Source organism: Ostrea edulis, chromosome 4, assembly GCF_947568905.1.
Source record: "Ostrea edulis chromosome 4, xbOstEdul1.1, whole genome shotgun sequence".
Taxonomy (NCBI): Eukaryota; Metazoa; Mollusca; class Bivalvia; order Ostreida; family Ostreidae; genus Ostrea; species Ostrea edulis.
Genome location: NC_079167.1, coordinates 2,012,881 through 2,033,005, shown reverse-complemented (window position 1 = coordinate 2,033,005; position 20,125 = coordinate 2,012,881). Strand labels below are relative to the sequence as shown.

Sequence of the window (20,125 nt, the reverse complement as noted above, 5' to 3'; positions counted from 1 at the left end):
CATGGGAACTATATTATGCCTGAAGATGGCAACACTATTCATCCAACATCGCTTACAATCTTGACATGAAGTAGAAGACAGCGCTTTCATTCTGAACCGTGGGCTTTTGTTAGACCCGAGAACTTGTGCAGGTGTGAGAAAATTAAAAGTTAACGATATACAAGTTGGGTCAATAAAACGTCCAATCAAATTTTTCTTAATTTCTTCATGAAAAGTCCATTTCTATGATGGAATTAATATGGCTTGTACTTTAAAATAATAGACGTGTTAAAGCCTCTCCAAGTTATACGTCTTTCTGCAAAGCAAAAGAAAAAGAAAGAAAAAATACTGATTATTAATATTAATAAGGGCGATATTAATGTCAATCAACTTTAAAGGTTGACCTAAATAGATAGAGAGATGTGGGTATATCAAGAAATAGTCACCAACAGTTATTTAGCACATAGGAAAAAGAGAGACATTGAACTTAAACTATTCTTATTTAAGGGGGAAAATACTTTAATTTTCATTTTTAAGTCTCAACATCATTTACAGGTACTGAAATTACATGCAACTTACTTTCTTTTTAAAATGATTTGAAACGAAGCATTATCTTATGGAGCTTTAAAAAATATTGTTTTGAACTTTGAGTATCTAGATAACCAACATTCAAACCACATGTACATAAATAGAAAATATTGTTAATTACCATAGAAAGAGAAAATATTGTTATTACCACAGAAAGAGAAAATATTGTTAATTACCATAGAAATAGAAAATATTGTTAATTACCATGGAAAAAGAAAATATTGTTAATTACCATAGAAATAGAAAATATCGTTAATTACCATAGAAAGAGAAACTATTGTTAATTACCACAGAAAGAGAAAATATTGTTAATTACCACAGAAAGAGAAAATATTGTTAATTACCATAGAAAGAGAAAATATTGTTAATTACCATAGAAATAGAAAATACTGTTAATTACCACAGCAAGAGAAAATATTGTTAATTACCACAGAAAGAGAAAATATTGTTAATTACCACAGAAAGAGAAAATATTGTTAATTATCACAGAAAGAGAAAATAATGTTAATAACGAACGATAATTCGAGTTTGTTTGCGAGGCCTTTGTACGAGTTGATTTTCTTATTACAGATATCATATGCCTGAAACAAATTGCGACCTTGCAGAATATTTTCATATCAGGGGCGGATCCAGCAATTGCTGTTACTTTATGAGGCAGTGGGTCCAGGGCGAGGCCCTGGTAGGGGTCCAGGGGGCGAATTCCCTGGAAGCTCCTGGATGTTACAGATTTTATGGGGTTTGAAATATTTCTCCTATTTAATCATTTGTTCTATTTTCTATCATTTTAACAAGGTGAAATAAATAAAATGACCCAAATTGTAAGGGGTTTTTGGAAAAAATTAAGTTCTTCCAATAAAGTAATTCAAGAAATCAAAAGATTTTATCATTTATTTCTCAGGGAGTGGAAGAAATTATTGCTTCTTTTATCGTTTAGTATTGTAACGCTTCGGATGTTTCACACTCTAACAGTTACTAGGAATAAAAACCAAGTCACTGAATAAAGTTTATAATTTATTAAGTAGATGTAAAATTCAACATATGGGATATAGATAAATAACTGAACAAATCTCAACACACAGGACGGACTCTGGTCATAATCGGTACAATTACCGATAAATATTGGGATTCGTCGGCACAATATTTCCGACAAAGATATTACGTATATTAATGTTCAGCAAAAATCCCCCACCTAAACTAAAACTTAAATGGCTCTTAATAAAAATTCCCTAAGTAACAAAAGTAAATATTTCACCGCTAGTACAATTAACTAGCTCATATGTGAAAATATTCCCTGAAACTAAGCCTACTAAATACTAGTACTTTACTAGCAATAATGTACTTCAGTTACATTAACTGAACTAGTACCTTATGTTCAGCAAACTTCTGGGCTGCACACACGGTAACAGGAACAGCTTCTAATAAACAGTCAAATCGAAGAAGAGCCAACGATACTCAGCGTCTGTTAATTTATAGTACTTCCAAAACCCGCAAAAATCAATAACCAATCATAATTAATAATCAGTGAGGTTGCCTTTATAGAATCGTCTCCATTACCGAATCACATTAAAGTATTAGTTCCATATTTTCCTGATTCGAAGTCCAATACATAGTATAAAGTATCCTGTCATAAAGAGTTATTCTTGCTAACATCAATTATCATTAAAAAATTATTTTCAACTTGTTCATTACCATAATTTCACGTAAAACAACATCAAGCATTGTCGTGACGTAGATTAGAAACACCGTGTGAAGCAGACAACTTTCACTTTTCCATCAAATTTCGCCGGGAACGATACAATGCAGGTAAGTAAAATTGTTACAGATGTTTGGTAGAAATACTCATCTAAAACCTATAAAAACATCATCTTGTTGGGAAATCAGATTATAATTATATTAGATATAAAGTTGCAGGTCGCTAGGTTTCCTATATCGAATCACTGCTTCTGGCGGTAGTGATATATTTTGAGTGAAAGGGATCTTGTCAAAATTTATTTTTCAAATTCGATTTCCGTATATTTAGTTGAAATAAAAAAGAAACACAAGTGAAAACATGCTATCTCAATCATTTGCATCAATTCTCTTTCAACATTACATAATTATTTGGATTTTCAGATATGCCTCCCAAAAAACTGAAAACTAAAACTGGTGGAAATACACCTACTCAAAAATCAGCAGCAAACATTGCTAGGAAATATAAAGCATGTGGAAAGAGAATGTCCCCAAAGAGAAGAGAGAGAGTCCGAAGAGCATTATATAATGTAAGTACAAATGAACAGTCAATCAAGAAAGTGGTGTTGGAATTCCTCTATTCATTTCTATACCAACCGGTCACATTGGACAATAGGTAAACGTCATCCTTCAGAATCACTCAGTATGATTTACGGAATAGAAGAAGCTTTGAATGCGTTAATTATAACAGTTGAATGCACACAGAATGTTTATCTCATGTAATTGATGTGAATGAAAACTTTGTGTGCCCAAAAAATTACAGGATTTAACTGAATGTTCATTTTTGTGATTTTATACTCCACTAGTGTACATCTGCACGTAAATAACAAGGAACCGACAACAACAATACATGTATATATTATAATGTGTAAATTGCCAAACTTTATACTGTAAGTGAGACTACCATGACATATAATGTGTTTTTCTGTAACAAATCTTCTATATAATATACACCCTATCCTACTACTCTTTTACATTTTGAATTTACCTCAAGTTTTTTTCTTCTTTTTTTTTTTTAGCCTGCTGTGGATGGTGAAATCGCGCATGTTGAGCAATCCAGCAGTTTAGCTTCTACGAAAATTATCATTGACAAATGTGTTGTGAAAGGCTATCATGTGTTTAAAATTCGTCCCCCATATACCCCTCCTCCAACTCGATTAATTGTTGACCGAGAATATTCAAACATAAAAGACAGCAATGCTTGTTTGGTGTGGCTTCCACCATTGAATAATTTCCCCCCAAATATTCATAATGACATTACAGATGAAAAACGTCAGCTGAAAGTTAGTGACATAGCTGGGCTACCTATTGGACATGTACCAAAATGCCTATCTGCACATTTTCGTAACATTTTGGATAATGGCGGCGAAATATTTGCCGAGGTGACAGGACAGCCAGTAGCAAGTTTTCCTCCATGGCCCGAGCCAAATGAGGAAGGGGGCGGTGTTGTGCTTCCCTGCAAATACATACTTGAAAATGTGAATGCTTCAACTTTATTTGATAAATTGAAGACAATTTTGTCTCAATTAAAAGAGGGGGATGCGATGAAATTGTATACTTTATAGATGATAAACAGCCTCTGAACTTGACTTATAGATATGTCAGTTTTTTTGTACAATGCAAGGTGAAGATAACGAACAGTGGTCAATCTCATAACTCCTATAAGCAATAGGACGGAACATATATCGAGCGACAAGTATCCTCGGGGACAGACTGTCCACCAGCAGAGATACAAACTCGATGGTTAAATGCAAGGTGAAGATAACGAACAGTGATCAATTTCGTACATAAATTATTTAGTACTTTATTTCTCGATATTATTCAGGGAGCTCACTAGTTTTGAGGACGGGGTTCTTTTAGAATGAGAAATTTATTGAATTATTTGTTTAGATTGAAGAATGTTTAATTAACATACAATCAGCCAGGTTTTTGTTTTAATAGCAGAGGACCTTTTCTGTGTTTTTGACAGTAGGTTATCATTTTAGAAATATATCTGGCAACATTGTCTCGAAATTGAGAAATTTTGGGAATTGTTTGCAAATTTTCTCCAATGAAAGGGGTCCTTTTAAATGGGATTCATTTTAAAATGATTGACAGCTGGGCTATCCCAGTATAGGCTATATGTAAATTTGCATTTCTTGAATAAATGTTTAAGGTGAATTAGACTGACTTTAAAGTAATTTAATTTTACAAACACACACTGGGTAATTGTGATTTATTAAACCTTTTATGGATATATGGTAATTTTTTTAAAATTGTCATGTAGCCCGTTTTCGTTTTCAGCTGCATTACCCGATATTCTTTTTTAAATTTCCATATATTGACGGGTAAAATATTGAGTAATTCATGTTAAGGTCACACAAAAGAATATTTGTGTCATCATTTCTTTCTTCGTGTTTATTACGACATAAAAATGCATGTTGACATTGTCCCTAACAAAAATGCTCAGCTGTAAATCACGTGATTCGGTAATGGAGAAAATGATCCGGTAAAGGCGACTACTGTGCTCATTAACAAACAACAATAATTCCTATTTATTAAGTGCTTATTGAGAAATGATATATACAATAGTTTAAGTTATATATGGTACCACTATTCATGTTATATAATAGATTTAACTCGAACTCGGATACCAACTATCGACGCTAAACCACGAAGTGATCCGTTATAGGCAACCTCTCTGTAATTCCATCCCGTAAATAATAATTAGCCAATCATACGTAATTATCATCCCGTAACAAAATCCCACTCTCGTACTTCGTACATGTATGTAAAATAAATACAATACGTAAATAAATTAAAGAAGTAAATGTTAACACTTTAAAAACACATCAGCGTTTAATTAAACCGAATCTACAATCAAATCGTCCGCCAAAAATAACTACGGTAAAAATAGATCAATACACCGTGATGCATCATGGGAAAAATACACAAGTAAACAAGAGTATGGCGGCGGCAGAACGTTTGTAAACACGTGTGCTATAAGATGCTAAAACACATCAATGACAGGACGATAAAGGTAAATACAAATTACGGGGTAACTCTATAACTATGCATTTACATGTGAAATAACATCCAATGTGTAATTAAATACCGCAACAATGATTGACATTCAAGATTCAAGATACACCATAGGACATGAAAGGGGGGGGGGGGAGGCGGGGGAGGGTTGATCGTTACAGTATATTTTTCGAAACAAGATACCGCGATTTACCTTAAATTTGAAAATTTTAGGGAGGCGCGCACCGGCTGCGCCCCCTATAAATCCGTCACTGCATATGATCTCTATCAGGTTGGGACCAATCTCCCAAATGGAATATTGTATCCCTAATGGGATATCATCGTCCAATTGGGATAGAATGAAATATCCCGTATGGGATACTCAAGTATTGAAAACTTATGTACGCGATAATTTGATAATTACATTTTTATCTATACTATAAAGTGTTATGAAGGATCTTTCAAAATCTAATTGACTGCAGAATAGATTGCTTTAAGTTAATTCCCCATACCACATCTTAATATTGAGTGCCTGTGCTAATACGGTCTACAACATTCACCAAAATGCTATCGGGTTCGTTGAATGTGTGCCACGTTCGTGACTCGTGAATATCGTTTCTAACGTTATTTGACGTGGTATGGGGAATCAGCTTAAGGTGGGTCCTTAGCCCTGGATTTTTGGGGTTTAGGTAGCTATTTTTTGTTCAGTGGAATATTGTATCCCTAATGGGATATCATCGTCCAATTGGGATAAAATGAAATATCCCGTGTGGGATACTCAAGTATTGAACACTTATGTAACCGATAATTTGATAATTACATTTTTATCTATACTATAAGGTGTTATGAAGGATCTTTCAAAATCTAATTGACTGCAAAATAGATTGCTTTAAGTTAATTCCCCATACCACATCTTAATATTGAGTACCTGTGCTAATACGGTCTACAACATTGTCATAAAGTTGAGTTGTTCTACTTAATATCTACTTTCAATAAAATATCTAAGTATGAAGCAGAAGTGGACGACTCTGTGTGTCTTTTATTTCGAGTTCACAGGGATCTATCGTATCGACATATGAATGAAAATTATCATTGTTAATAGATAATAAATACATCGTCGATATATCTAAATGTTGAATTGGAGGCCACAGCAATATATTTTTCCTTCTCACGTAGAAGTTTTTGAATAAATTATAAATTCTGCTTCTTAGGAATATAAAAACAGGTCAGCTAACAAAGAAGCACAATTTGTGCCTATGGGGATTCCAACAAACTGTTGGAAGATCTGATCACCAAAGATCACGAAGATATATGGCATGTCAATGGGGAACTCCAGCATATTTTTTTATTTCAACTTCAGAGTACTTGTGCGTGGAATCAGAGTGGCGTTTACCAAAGTAATTTTTTGGATGACTGATCACTAGATAGGAATATTTGCGTTTTCCATTTTTGTTGAAGAAACAGTTGTCTATGATGTCAAAAAGTCTTATCTTTAATTTATCGTGATGAATGGTCGTGTAAAGTGTTGAATAGTCATACGTTTTGATGTTGTTGATTTGAGAAAAGTTTTGCGATTTCAATTTACTAAAAGTTCTTTAGAATTTTTTAGAATCTACATATGATTTACACCACTTCTGACATTTGTAGTCGCACAGTACAGTTGAAGTTTCTCCTTCACAGCTGATATTTTCTCGAGGAGCAAAGATAGGGGCTTGGTAGAACATTTACTGGATCCAGCAATGTATCTTTGTTTGTGAGGGTTTTTATGAAGTTTAGGAATCCAGTATAGGTACGGTAACTCATATTTATTCGACCTATTGACTGGGATATTAAATATGTCTAAAATGGAATTTTAAAGAATTTCGTCTTTTGAAAGGGCAGTTGGAGGATACGTATGATTACCAAAAGTGGAATTAATGCCAAGTTTGTTTAAAACACAGTTATGATAATGAGCCTTACAAACAAAGATAATGTTGTTACAAGCTTTGTCAGCTGGAACCAAAACACATTCCTAATGTAACCTATCTAATTCTTTTATCACTTCTGGTTTACTAAACACAGAAGGATAGATGGTACGTACTTTTGTTTTAATGTCTCACGATAAATTAAAGATTACTTGTAGGCTTTTTGACATCATAAACAGCCGCTTCTTTAATGGAGCTTTGTAATATTCATTTCTTGTGATCAGTTATCCAAAAAATACTTTGCTAAGCACCATTCTAATTCTATACGTAAGTACTCTGAAGTTTATATCAAAAAGATGTTAGAGTTCCTCATTGACAATGTACGTCGTCTTTGGTGATCAGATCTTACAGTTTGTTGTGATTCCAACGGGCACTAAATGTGCTCCTTTATTAGCTGACCTGTTTTTGAAATCTTATGAGGCAGAGTTTATTTAAAGTCTTCGATGTGAAAAAAAATAAAAAATAATGTGGTCTTCAACTCGACATTCAGATACAACAACGACGCTTTATCTATTAACAATATTCACTTTCATTCATCGATTCATTGATTCGATATATCCCAGTGAGCTCGAAATAAAAGACACCTCATGTCTGCTTCATATTTGGATGTTTCATTGAACATAGACGTTAACGATCAACTGTCAATTCCACTTTATGACAAACAGGATTATTTCAGATTATCCTCCCTTATACATGTACATGTATTTATGTAATATTAACACCTGTATATGGTGTTTATATCTCTCAACTGATTCAATACGCGAGAGCATATTCTGCAAATGATCAATTTTTAAACTTAAGCAGGCTACTGATAAATACGTTGACGTTACAGTGGTTTTAACAGTCTCGTTTAAAGTTCATATTTTGCAATTCTATGGTTAATATGATAATCTCATTTGTAAATACAATCTGTCATTAGGTCGAATGCTGTCTGACGTGTTTCAAACCAATTGTTTGGCCATTCTTTACATACAGATTTAAACTATAGCTTACTCTGTTTATGTGATCAAGATATAGCATACGGCGGGTGATGCCTTATATACATCAGGGGATGCCTACTCCTCCTAGGCAACTGATCCCACCTCTGGTGTTTCCAAGAGTCTGTGTTTGCCATACTCTCAATTTCACATTAATTCTCTATAGGATTTATGAGATTGATCACTGTTCGTTATCTTCACCCTTTTTCCAATTCTTGTAGGTGTTGATTATTTGAAGTATTCATTTGTATGAAAACTATTCCACTGATGTTTCAGTGCTCAAAAATGAACATGTATTTTGATATATCAGTGCCTGACCTTTACACCCAATAATTGTTACCTTCAACATGTACTATTTGTTTTATTATACTAAATGTCATACTTTAAATAAATCTATATAACAAAGCACAACAATTCAACTGAATTTCATTCTTAGCTAGATTGTTGCGTAAACAAGTGACGAAAAATTTCAACATGGTGCAATTAATTCAAAATCATTAACAAGCTATTGAGTAGACAATATCTTCCTATGTTCATTGTAGTCTGATCATTGACGTTTCACTCTTTGATTTCAAAATTAAAAGGGGCATCTACTAGTACTTTAGAGATAGAACAAGTGTACCAAGTTTGACATCTGCCGACCGACCGACACTTAAATACAAACCAATATGCCCCCCTTTTTCAGGGGCTGGGGGTATGAAAAATCAAAGTACTGAAAGTACTCAAAAGCAGTAAGCTGGCTTCATCAATTTAGTCTGAAATGTTAATGAGGAGGGACAACATGAGACGTTCATGTCTTCGTGCATTGTTCTTTATATCACAACTAGATAATGAAAGGTGAAGATAACCAACAGTGATCAATCTCATAACTCCTATAAGCAATGCAAATATAGAGTTGGGTAAACACGGACCACTGGATATACCAGAGGTGGGATCAGTTGCCTAGGAGGAATACGCCGTGAGCCCCACATCTAATAAATAACTTACTACTGTATTCTAGTTTGATAGTGCATGAAACATCTTTTTTTAGAATGTAACTAAAATGAAACTAATCTATAGTTTGATACATTTGTTAAGCAGAAAAGAACAATTAAACAACTGATTACAGAACAAAAACAAAATACACATATTAATTTCATATATCAGGTAGCAAGTGCCACATATATTCATGTCAACACTCACCAACATAGTAATAAAGGACTATGACTCACTTTGCACGTGCACCCCTTTCCAGAAAGCATTTAGATGTGCAAAAGTATGCATCTTTATAACTTGGACTACAGAGTTCAGTGCATAATTACCAGTAACGATCGAAACATGCAATGTGGTGTTACGGATATTATCCGTACCGGTTTAGATTTTATAGTACTTCAGATTCTGTTTTGTGTACCTCCGGGAAGATCCCGCATTTTGTCGAAAAGAAATTTTCATCTTATTTTCCAGTTGTTAGACAGTTCAAAAAGTAAGTTTTATATGCAAAATGTGTCATACTATGTACTTATCAAATACGTAAAGCCACACTTATTTTCCTGAAATCGTTTTTGCATATTTTCATGAAACATAAATTTGGAGATCGCAAGTGGTCACGGCATTATGTAATACCTGGATTAGATACCATTTTCTGTGCCATTTTATTACATTTCCAACAGTCTCGTTTAAAATCAGCATTTCGCAAATTCTATGGTCGCTATAACGATCTAGTTTGCCAATACAACCTATCATTGGGTCAAATGCTGTCTGATGTGTTTCATGCCGATTGTTAGGCCGTTCTTGGCACACTGATTTTCACTACGGATAACTCCGTTTATCTGATCAAGACATAGGGCTCACGTCGGATGTGACCGGTCGACAGGGGATGCTGACTCTTCCTAGGCACCTGATCCCACCTCTGGTATATCCAGGGGTCTGTGTTTGCCTAACTCTCTGTTTTGCATTGCTTATAGGAGTTATGAGATTGATCACTGTTCGTTATCTTCGCCTTTCATTTCGATGACTGTCACATGAAGTTACATGTATTTACTAGTCAATTTAATATATTTTACTATGAATGTTAATATGTGTACGCCAAGTTATTATCATAAATCCCTATTTTCATGAAATTTGGAGTTTTGGCATTGTGTAAATCATGGACTGGCCATTTGGCGCAACTTTGTTAATTATTCTCTAAACTTTTATTTTTTGCAAGATTGATGTTTTGTGATTGTATGTTTTTGCCTCAAATTACCACTTTGTAAGATGACCTTTTACTATTGTAGTCTCTTACCCTCTGAAGTACATCTATGAATGAGAAGGCCAATGAACATCTTTGAAAATCTTTGATGCTTGTTTGTGCATATGAAAGTAGAGTTCATTTTTTGTAATTAATAATGAGATTGATTTCAATTCGAAATCAGAATGAAGAGAATGTGAATCCAAACATGTCAGAGAAATACATATACATTTGGAAGCAAAATTTAGTTATTTTCAAAAAAGAATAATTATACATGCTTACTCCTCCTAGGTACCTGATCCCACCTCTGGTGTGTCCAGGGGTCCGTGTTTGCCCAACTGTCTATTTTGTATTGCTCGTGGGAGTTATGAGATTGATCACTGTTCGTTATCTTCACCTTGCATGTTCAAAATTGATAACTTTAAAAGTGAATGGAGCTTATCAACAAGAGTGGAAATAACTAATTAACATAAAAGTTGTACAGTTCATGTTACAAGTGCAAGATGATATACCAACAACATCCAGAAGCATAAAAAGTTTCTATTTAAGTTCATATGGCACACAAAAACAGTTATAATTTACATACATCCACGAGTTTCATAAAAACATCATAATATAATACACATAAAAAATATTTCAAGTTTCTACTTTGAATCTCAAATTTATTCCTCAGTAAATCTCAAACAAGCTTATGCTGTTATTTCAACAGGTTCTCACTTACCCTCAATACACAATTTGTCATAAAGATGCTGAACATGCAATGGACACTTCAAACTTTTCAGTCCAGCAATATATGTCATCTTTTTCTTCAATTTTTCAATATCTTTGATTTCTTTTTCTACCGCATATACCGGTAATTATTTTTCAAGCCTGTCACCAGTTGATGAATTCATTGTAACAAAATCTGAGAGACCACAGCGGTGACATAACACTATACATGAGATATAGGACCTCTCTCAGTTTTTGATATATCGATCAGTTAGCTAAGCATTTTCAATAACCTTTTGAAAACAAAATTTTATAAACTATAACAGAACCCCAGATGATATGAAGATCTCAGAATTTCTAAATTTTCTGTCTGATCAAGGTCTATCGAGGTGTGCCTTATGATATTACAATATCACCTCTAATAATGAACGTTTCTCTTCTAGCTTATTTAACTTTTACATGTACCTACTAAACAGTAGAAAGAATCTCGATACTAGGAATATTTTATTTGCATAAAAATTACCAGTGTTGTCACTGGGGATTTTTCAAGGCAATTCCTGGACTCATGGTTTATGAGCAGCTTGAGTCTCGGGGAAAATTCATGAATCTTTGAGAAAAACAAGATGAGAAGTAGTGTATCTACACACGGAATGAATACAAGTTGATACTTTCATAGATGTTCGCTTTATTTTCAAACAATGGCGTACGTGTTGATAACTCTAATTATCTATCCAATGCATAATTCTGATATAATTTAATTGATAATCAAGTAATTAATTAAATTTGATATAATCAAATTTGCTATTTGGCTTCGGATTAACAAAACTATTTTGTAATCGTCCCCTTGGTCAGCAATACGTGCACTCTGGGGTCGTCACAACAACCCGACCTGCAATATCTTGAGTATGACAACAAATTAACGTACATAGGATATGTTGGAATAACAAACAATTATTGTGATGGAATGGAGTTGTTATTTCTCGGTGATCTGTAAAAATCACCGATTTTTAGAATAAATAAACAATAAAAACATCAAACTTAGTAACTTGATTTAAGGTATTCCATGTATAATGAACGGATAATGAACAATTTTGAAGGATTTAGATCAACATAAAACTTTATTGTTAAATAATGATGGAAGTGAAGCAGATGAAATTCACATGACTGGTAAATGATTAGAAGCTGACCTTTTTGCACTTAAGACTTTTTGGAAGAGTTTTCTGCCCTTTGTAAAAATAAGAGCAGCTTGTGGATATACAGACTATCACTAAACAAACAATGGATGCACAGTGAACTCGGTGGTTCACATCTTGAGCGTAAAATGTCACCTGGATTTTTTCCATCTGTGAGTTTTATATATGTAATTAATGGTATCCATGATAAAAGATTTATACCTCTGCACTACTGCTTAAATAGCTCATGTGGAAATGGCTGTACACCCTGTACATAAACTTAACTGGTTCCCTAACAGAGAGATTGAAAAATAGGCAGAAGCAGTCTATTACTGTACTATGATAACATATTCCAACGTGTAATCACAACTAATTTAAATAATCATTTAATAGTTGGCTACTTATCTGGTTAATTATGTAATTTGTGGTCCAGTTTTCATGTTGACTTGATGTATACCAATATGTTTGGTGATATCAATAAACAATTGAGTCGAATATTGAATTGAATACTGCCTGGACGACAAGTCGGTCGATAGATGGCGGTTATCCGGAAACGACTAAAGCGAAAGTACAAATGTAGCGACAAAAAACGCGCTCAGCGCTTTAATAAAAATGACTTCCGAGTTTCTTAGAAAATTGTCTAATGGACGAGTTAAGACGCCTATATTACAAGATGCCAATATTGTACCTGTGTTTTCTGATGTTACAATCTTATTGATGTGATAGTGTTCATGATGTGGTAGTGTTAATGATGTGGTAGTGTTAATGATGTGTTAGTGTTAATGATGTGGTAGTGTTAATGATGTGGTAGTGTTAATGATGTGGTAGTGTTATTGATGTGGTAGTGTTATTGATGCGGTAGTCTTATTGATGTGGTAGTGTTAATGATGTGGTAGTGTTATTTTATGTGGTAGTTTTCTTAATGATGTGGTAGTGTTAATGATGTGGTAGTGTTAATGATGTGGTAGTGTTAATAATGTGGTAGTGTTAATGATGTGGTAGTGTTAATGATGTGGTAGTGTTAATGATGTGTTAGTGTTAATAATGTGGTAGTGTAAATGATGTGGTAGTGTAAATGATGTGGTAGTGTAAATGATGTGGTAGTGTTAATGATGTGGTAGTGTTAATGATGTGGTAGTGTTAATGATGTAGTAGTGTTATTGATGTGGTATTGTTATTGATGTGGTAGTGTTAATGATGTGGTAGTGTTAATGATGTGGTAGTGTTAATGATGTGTTAGTGTTAATAATGTGGTAGTGTAAATGATGTGGTAGTGTAAATGATGTGGTAGTGTAAATGATGTGGTAGTGTTAATGATGTGGTAGTGTTAATGATGTGGTAGTGTTAATGATGTAGTAGTGTTATTGCTGTGGTATTGTTATTGATGTGGTAGTGTTAATGATGTGGTAGTGTTAATGATGTGGTAGTGTAAATGATGTGGTAGTGTTAATGATGTGGTAGTGTTATTGATGTGGTAGTGTAAATGATGTGGTAGTGTTATTGATGTGACAGTGTTAATGATGTGGTAGTCTTATTGATGTGGTAGTGTTATTGATGTGGTAGTGTAAATGATGTGGTAGTGTTATTGATAAGGTAGTGTTATTGATGTGACAGTGTTAATGATGTGGTAGTGTTATTGATGTGGTAGTGTTATTGATGTGGTAGTGTTATCTTATGTGGTAGTGTTATTGATGTGGTAGTGTAAATGATGTGGTAGTGTTAATGATGTGGTAGTGTTATTGATGTGGCAGTGTAAATGATGTGGTAGTATTATTGATGTGGTAGTGTTATTTTATGTGGTAGTGTTAATGATGTGGTAGTGTTATTGATGTGGTAGTGTTATTTTATGTGATAGTTTAATGATGTGGTAGTGTTAATGATGTGGTAGTGTAAATGATGTGGTAGTGTTAATGATGTGGTAGTGTTATTGATGTGGTAGTGTTATTTTATGTGATAGTGTTAATGATGTGGTAGTGTTAATGATGTGGTAGTGTAAATGATGTGGTAGTGTTAATGATGTGGTAGTGTTAATGATGTGGTAGTGTAAATGATGTGGTAGTGTTAATGATGTGGTAGTGTAAATGATGTGGTAGTGTAAATGATGTGGTAGTGTTAATGATGTGGTAGTGTTAATGATGTGGTAGTGTAAATGATGTGGTAGTGTTAATGATGTGGTAGTGTTAATGATGTGGTAGTGTAAATGATGTAGTAGTGTTATTGATGTGGTATTGTTATTGATGTGGTAGTGTTAATGATGTGGTAGTGTTATTGATGTGGTAGTGTTATTGATGTGGTAGTGTTAATGATGTGGTAGTGTTATTGATGTGGTAGTGTTATTGATGTGGTAGTGTTAATGATGTGGTAGTGTAAATGATGTGGTAGTGTTAATGATGTGGTAGTGTTATTGATGTGGTAGTGTTAATGATGTGGTAGTGTTATTGATGTGGTAGTGTTATTGATGTGGTAGTGTTAATGATGTGGTAGTGTTATTGATGTGGTAGTGTTATTGATGTGGTAGTGTTATTGATGTGGTAGTGTTAATGATGTGGTAGTGTTATTGATGTGGTAGTGTTAATGATGTGGTAGTGTTAATGATGTGGTAGTGTTGTTGATGTGGTAGTGTTATTGATGTGGTAGTGTTAATGATGTGGTAGTGTTATTGATGTGGTAGTGTTAATGATGTGGTAGTGTTATTGATGTGGTAGTGTTAATGATGTGGTAGTGTTAATGATGTGGTAGTGTTGTTGATGTGGTAGTGTTATTGATGTGGTAGTGTTAATGATGTGGTAGTGTTATTGATGTGGTAGTGTTAATGATGTGGTAGTGTTATTGATGTGGTAGTGTTAATGATGTGGTAGTGTTAATGATGTGGTAGTGTTGTTGATGTGGTAGTGTTATTGATGTGGTAGTGTTAATGATGTGGTAGTGTTATTGATGTGGTAGTGTTAATGATGTGGTAGTGTTAATGATGTGGTAGTGTTATTGATGTGGTAGTGTTAATAATGTGATAGTCTTATTGATGTGGTAGTGTAAATGATGTGGTAGTGTTAATGATGTGGTAGTGTTAATGATGTGGTAGTGTTATTGATGTGGTAGTCTTATTAATGTGGTAGTGTTAATGATGTGGTAGTGTTATTGATGTGGTAGTGTTATTTTATGTGATAGTGTTATTGATGTGGTAGTGTTATTGATGTGGTAGTGTTAATGATGTGACAGTGTTAATGATGTGGTAGTGTTATTGATGTGGTAGTGTTAATGATGTGGTAGTGTTAATGATGTGGTAGTGTTAATGATGTGGTAGTGTAAATGATGTGGTAGTGTTAATGATGTGGTAGTGTTAATGATGTGGTAGTGTTATTGATGTGGTAGTGTTATTGATGTGGTAGTGTTATTGCTGTGGTAGTGTAAATGATATGGTAGTGTAAATGATGTGGTAGTGTTAATAATGTGGTAGTGTTAATGATGTGGTAGTATAATGATGTGGTAGTGTTATTGATGTGGTAGTGTTAATGATGTGGTAGTGTTATTTTATGTGGTAGTGTTAATGATGTGGTAGTGTTAATGATGTGGTAGTATAATGATGTGGTAGTGTTATTGATGTGGTAGTGTAAATGATGTAGTAGTCTTATTGATGTGGTAGTTTTATTGATGTGGTAGTTTTCTTCTTGATATGATAGTGTTAATGATGTGGTAGTGTTAATTATATGAATATCCGAGGATGATGAGTCTGTTTATGAGTCTAATTGATCACTATTCAATTATTTAAAAAAATTGCATTTTAACCTATTTCAGTAGTTCAAGCTACGTATCACAATCATTTCATGTTGAGTCACTAGATGGACATACAAGTATGGTACAAGAACCTTACTTTGCATGGTTACAGACCCTTACTTTGCATGGTTACAGATCCTTACTTTGGATGGTTACAGATCCTTACTTTGGATGGTTACAGATCCTTACTTTGCATGGTTACATACCCTGACTTTGCATGGTTACAGACCCTTACTTTGCGTGGTTACAGATCCTTACTTTGGATGGTTACAGAACCTGACTTTGCATGGTTACAGACCCTTACTTTGCATGGTTACAAACCGTTACTTTGCATGGTTACAGACCCTTACTTTGTGTGGTTACAGACCCTTACTGTGCATGGTTACATACCCTTACTTTGTGTGGTTACAGACCCTTACTGTGCATGGTTACAGATCCTTACTTTGCATGGTTACATACCCTTACTTTGCGTGGTTACAAACCGTTACTTTGTGTGGTTACAGACCCTTACTGTGCATGGTTACATACCCTTACTTTGCATGGTTACAAAACCTTACTTTGTGTGGTTACAGATCCTTACTTTGGATGGTTACAGAACCTTACTGTGCATGGTTACAGACCCTTACTTTGCATGGTTACAGACCCTTACTTTGTATGGTTACAAACCCTTACTTTGCATGGTTACAGACCCTTACTTTGCATGGTTACAAACCCTTACTGTGCATGGTTACATACCCTGACTTTGCATGGTTACAGACCCTTACTTTGCATGGTTACAAACCCTTACTGTGCATGGTTACATACCCTGACTTTGCATGGTTACAGACCCTTACTTTGCGTGGTTACAGATCCTTACTTTGGATGGTTACAGAACCTGACTTTGCATGGTTACAGACCCTTACTTTGCATGGTTACAAACCCTTACTTTGCATGGTTACAAACTCTTACTTTGCATGGTTACAGACCCTTACTTTGCATGGTTACAAACTCTTACTTTGCATGGTTACAAACTCTTACTGTGCATGGTTATAGACCCTTACTTTGTGTGGTTATAGACCTTTACTTTGTATGGTTACAGGTCCTTTGGAACAGTGTCTTCAAATGCTAAGTTTCAATCACGTGCCTCCAAAATGTAAATGCAGCATGCTTACTGGTATATACCAGCATATATTACATTTGTGCATATTGTGTGATACAATTTAAGAAATAGCTTACTTCTAGTGGTACAGATGATGTCTGCTTTGAATGGATATTGTAGCTACTCTGAACATTTTCCAACTTTAGTGCATGCGTCATTAACCATCAATAACGAACATTCAAGTGGTGATCAATAAATGTAGAATGTCATTGTAATTTTAAAATAACAAACAAAATCTTTGACTATATCTTTTTAATCAATGATATTGACAAGTTAGTGTGTTCTGAGTGACATACGTAATCGTCATTTCCTATCTAAAACATGCATGTAACATACATTTACTTAGATTTTATATCTTAATCATTTGAAAAAAAACAACTTTTGTACGAAATTTTCTAAGAGACTATTATGATCGCATGAATACATGATAGGAGCGCAAAATAATCATCGTCATATACTGCCTTTTTAAAATTGTAAATACATGCAGTCAAGGATATATCAGAATTTACCCCGGATTGTATACAGCCTGCGGTCTGCGGCGGTGTATGGAATGCAACCTGAGGTAAATCCAAGTACACCCTTGATTGGACCGGTATAATGAATTATTTTCTATGTAACCAATGCAAAATGATAAATTACATGTAATTATTCAGCCATTAGAAAAAGAAAATTCATGTCAGATGTTTTAAAAGTATTATTCAAAGACCTTCATAAATTCAAACAAATCTTATGACTTTTACCCTTACCAAATACTTTACTTCCCTACACCGTAACAAGTTTCACACTTTATTTGCCTTATGTATACAGATAAATGATGTGCTTACCCCCACCCCCCTTGTGGCGATTCTTGGTCTTGACAATTAAGCAATGTGTATAATTGTTGTAGATTCAATATTACAACTAATTTACAATGGAAATGCCATATGTGCATTGATACCAAAATAGGTATAGGCCAAAAACACAACATTGCCTTACTGAATTGAAAAATCAATGAAATAGAAATTCAAGGAAATTTAAACATTCCGGTTGACGGCAATGATTCAATTTGCGTATAAGTCCAATTCCTCTTAAAATGCAGTAACTGTATTAACTCATTGCAAGATCAAAATTCAACCACAACACTTGTAAATAAATCAGTCATATGGATATGCAAGGTGAAGATAACGAACAGTGATCAATCTCATAACTCCTACAAGCAATACAAAATAGATAGTTGGGCAAACACGGACCCCTGGACACACCAGAGGTGGGATCAGGTGCCTAGGAGGAGTAAGCATCCCCTGTTGACCGGTCACACCCGCCGTGAGCCCCATATCATGATCAGGTAAACGGAGTTATCCGCAGTCAAATCAGTGTGCCAAGAACGGCTTATCAATCGGTATGAAACACGTCAGACAGCATTTGACCCAATGCGAGGTTGTATTGACGAACTAGATCGTCATAACGACCATAGAATTTGCGAAATGCTGACTTCAATCGAGACTGTTGAAATCCCTGTACCATCAACTTGTTTGTCAGTAGCTTACCTCGATTTAAAAACTGACTATACCCAGAACAAGCTCTTGCATATCGAATCAGTTGAGATAAGTATTCAAAAATATATCAATTAAAAAATGTTGGTAACTTGGATCCCGGTTAGCGGCAACCCAAGACCAGACTTGAAATTAAAATTCACTGTCAATGTCAAGTGCACATTACAAAATACCAGTAAACAGGAACTGGACGCACATTCCTCCAGGGGAAACACAAGAAGTACTGCATACCAACAAAGTTCACCAAGACATTTAAGACTCCTTCATGTGCCAGTTGATCAATTGATTCAGCGTTACATCTACTCCAAATTGAGCACACCATGAGGGCCATGTTGAATGCCATTCCCTGCTATGTTAAGCATCCGCAATCTCTGAAATGACAAATCTTAGTGGCGAAGCAAATTTTTCAAACAAGTAGAAGAGGGAGGGAGGGAAAATTATTTGTCCAGAATTTCAAACCTTCGCTTCTACCCGAAAATATTGAAAAGGAAGTAGAAATTTATAACAGTAAAAATCAAACCTTGCTGCAACTACAAATTCTCCGGAATAAAATTCCGGAATAAACATCTGTCAATATTTATTCTGACTTAAATAACCTAATTTATTGTACAGCTTTAAATTTGCCAAACATAATCAATCAACATCTTTAACTAAGAATTATGGTAGGAACACCCTTAAATTCACACGTTAATATTGAAACGGATTTAGAAAATATGCAGTTCCAAAATATATCCAAATTACTGGTGCTTTCTGGATTTTAACATCCATCCTCATATTCAAATTTGTATTCACCTGATTTGGGAATGCACAGTTATGCTATATGTAGTTCCGGTGACCCCGAGAGAGTGATTTGCGTAAAATTTTGAGAGGTCACAATTCTTACTTACGTTAGTATCGAAAGATTACGAATTTGTTCATTATCAAATCATATATTCGTAATTTCCCGATGTTTCCAGTTCTAGCTGGATTTGGTAACCATTTCCTGACCTGATGTACATGTATTACACAGTTAGTCAATATATTTCGCTATATTCCGTAGCTCTGCCATACGAATCGCTTTTGTCTGTTATCCATTTGTATGGCACTGTATTTCCTGTCGAGGTACATTCATCAATCCAGGCTCCTCGATAGCAAAGCATTTTGTAGATTTTTTTCTACAATGTCTGTTCTTGCGGGATGCCGTTTTTGGTTGATCGTGCCACCAAGACTGTTTAGTGGGAAAATATGTTACGAATTTTTTTTAATATTAAATTTATGAGACGGCGACGATATAAGGCCTAAGCTGTGCGCATTTTTTTTCTGCGCCATAAATCGAAGGTTTTTATAAGGGGTGAATCATAGCTTTCCGTTAGTAGTATT

The 20,125-nt window shown here is 34.5% G+C and overlaps 1 protein-coding gene across 2 annotated transcripts; it reads left to right on the top strand.

Moving 5' to 3' along the window:
- The first annotated feature begins 2,278 nt into the window (after positions 1–2,278).
- On the top strand, positions 2,279–4,191 carry LOC125682108 (uncharacterized). Of its 2 annotated transcripts, none has more exons than XR_007372403.2 (2): positions 2,279–2,911; positions 3,315–4,191. XR_007372403.2 is itself a non-coding variant. In XM_048922532.2 (2 exons), the coding sequence occupies exons 1-2, from the start codon at positions 2,682–2,684 to the stop codon at positions 3,858–3,860; spliced, it is 690 nt and encodes a 229-aa protein (XP_048778489.2). In that variant the 5' UTR covers positions 2,279–2,681; the 3' UTR covers positions 3,861–4,191. The 2 variants fall into 2 exon arrangements, 1 of the variants encoding a protein (XP_048778489.2); XM_048922532.2 differs by having other exon boundaries at positions 2,279–2,825.
- The last annotated feature ends 15,934 nt before the right edge of the window (positions 4,192–20,125 follow it).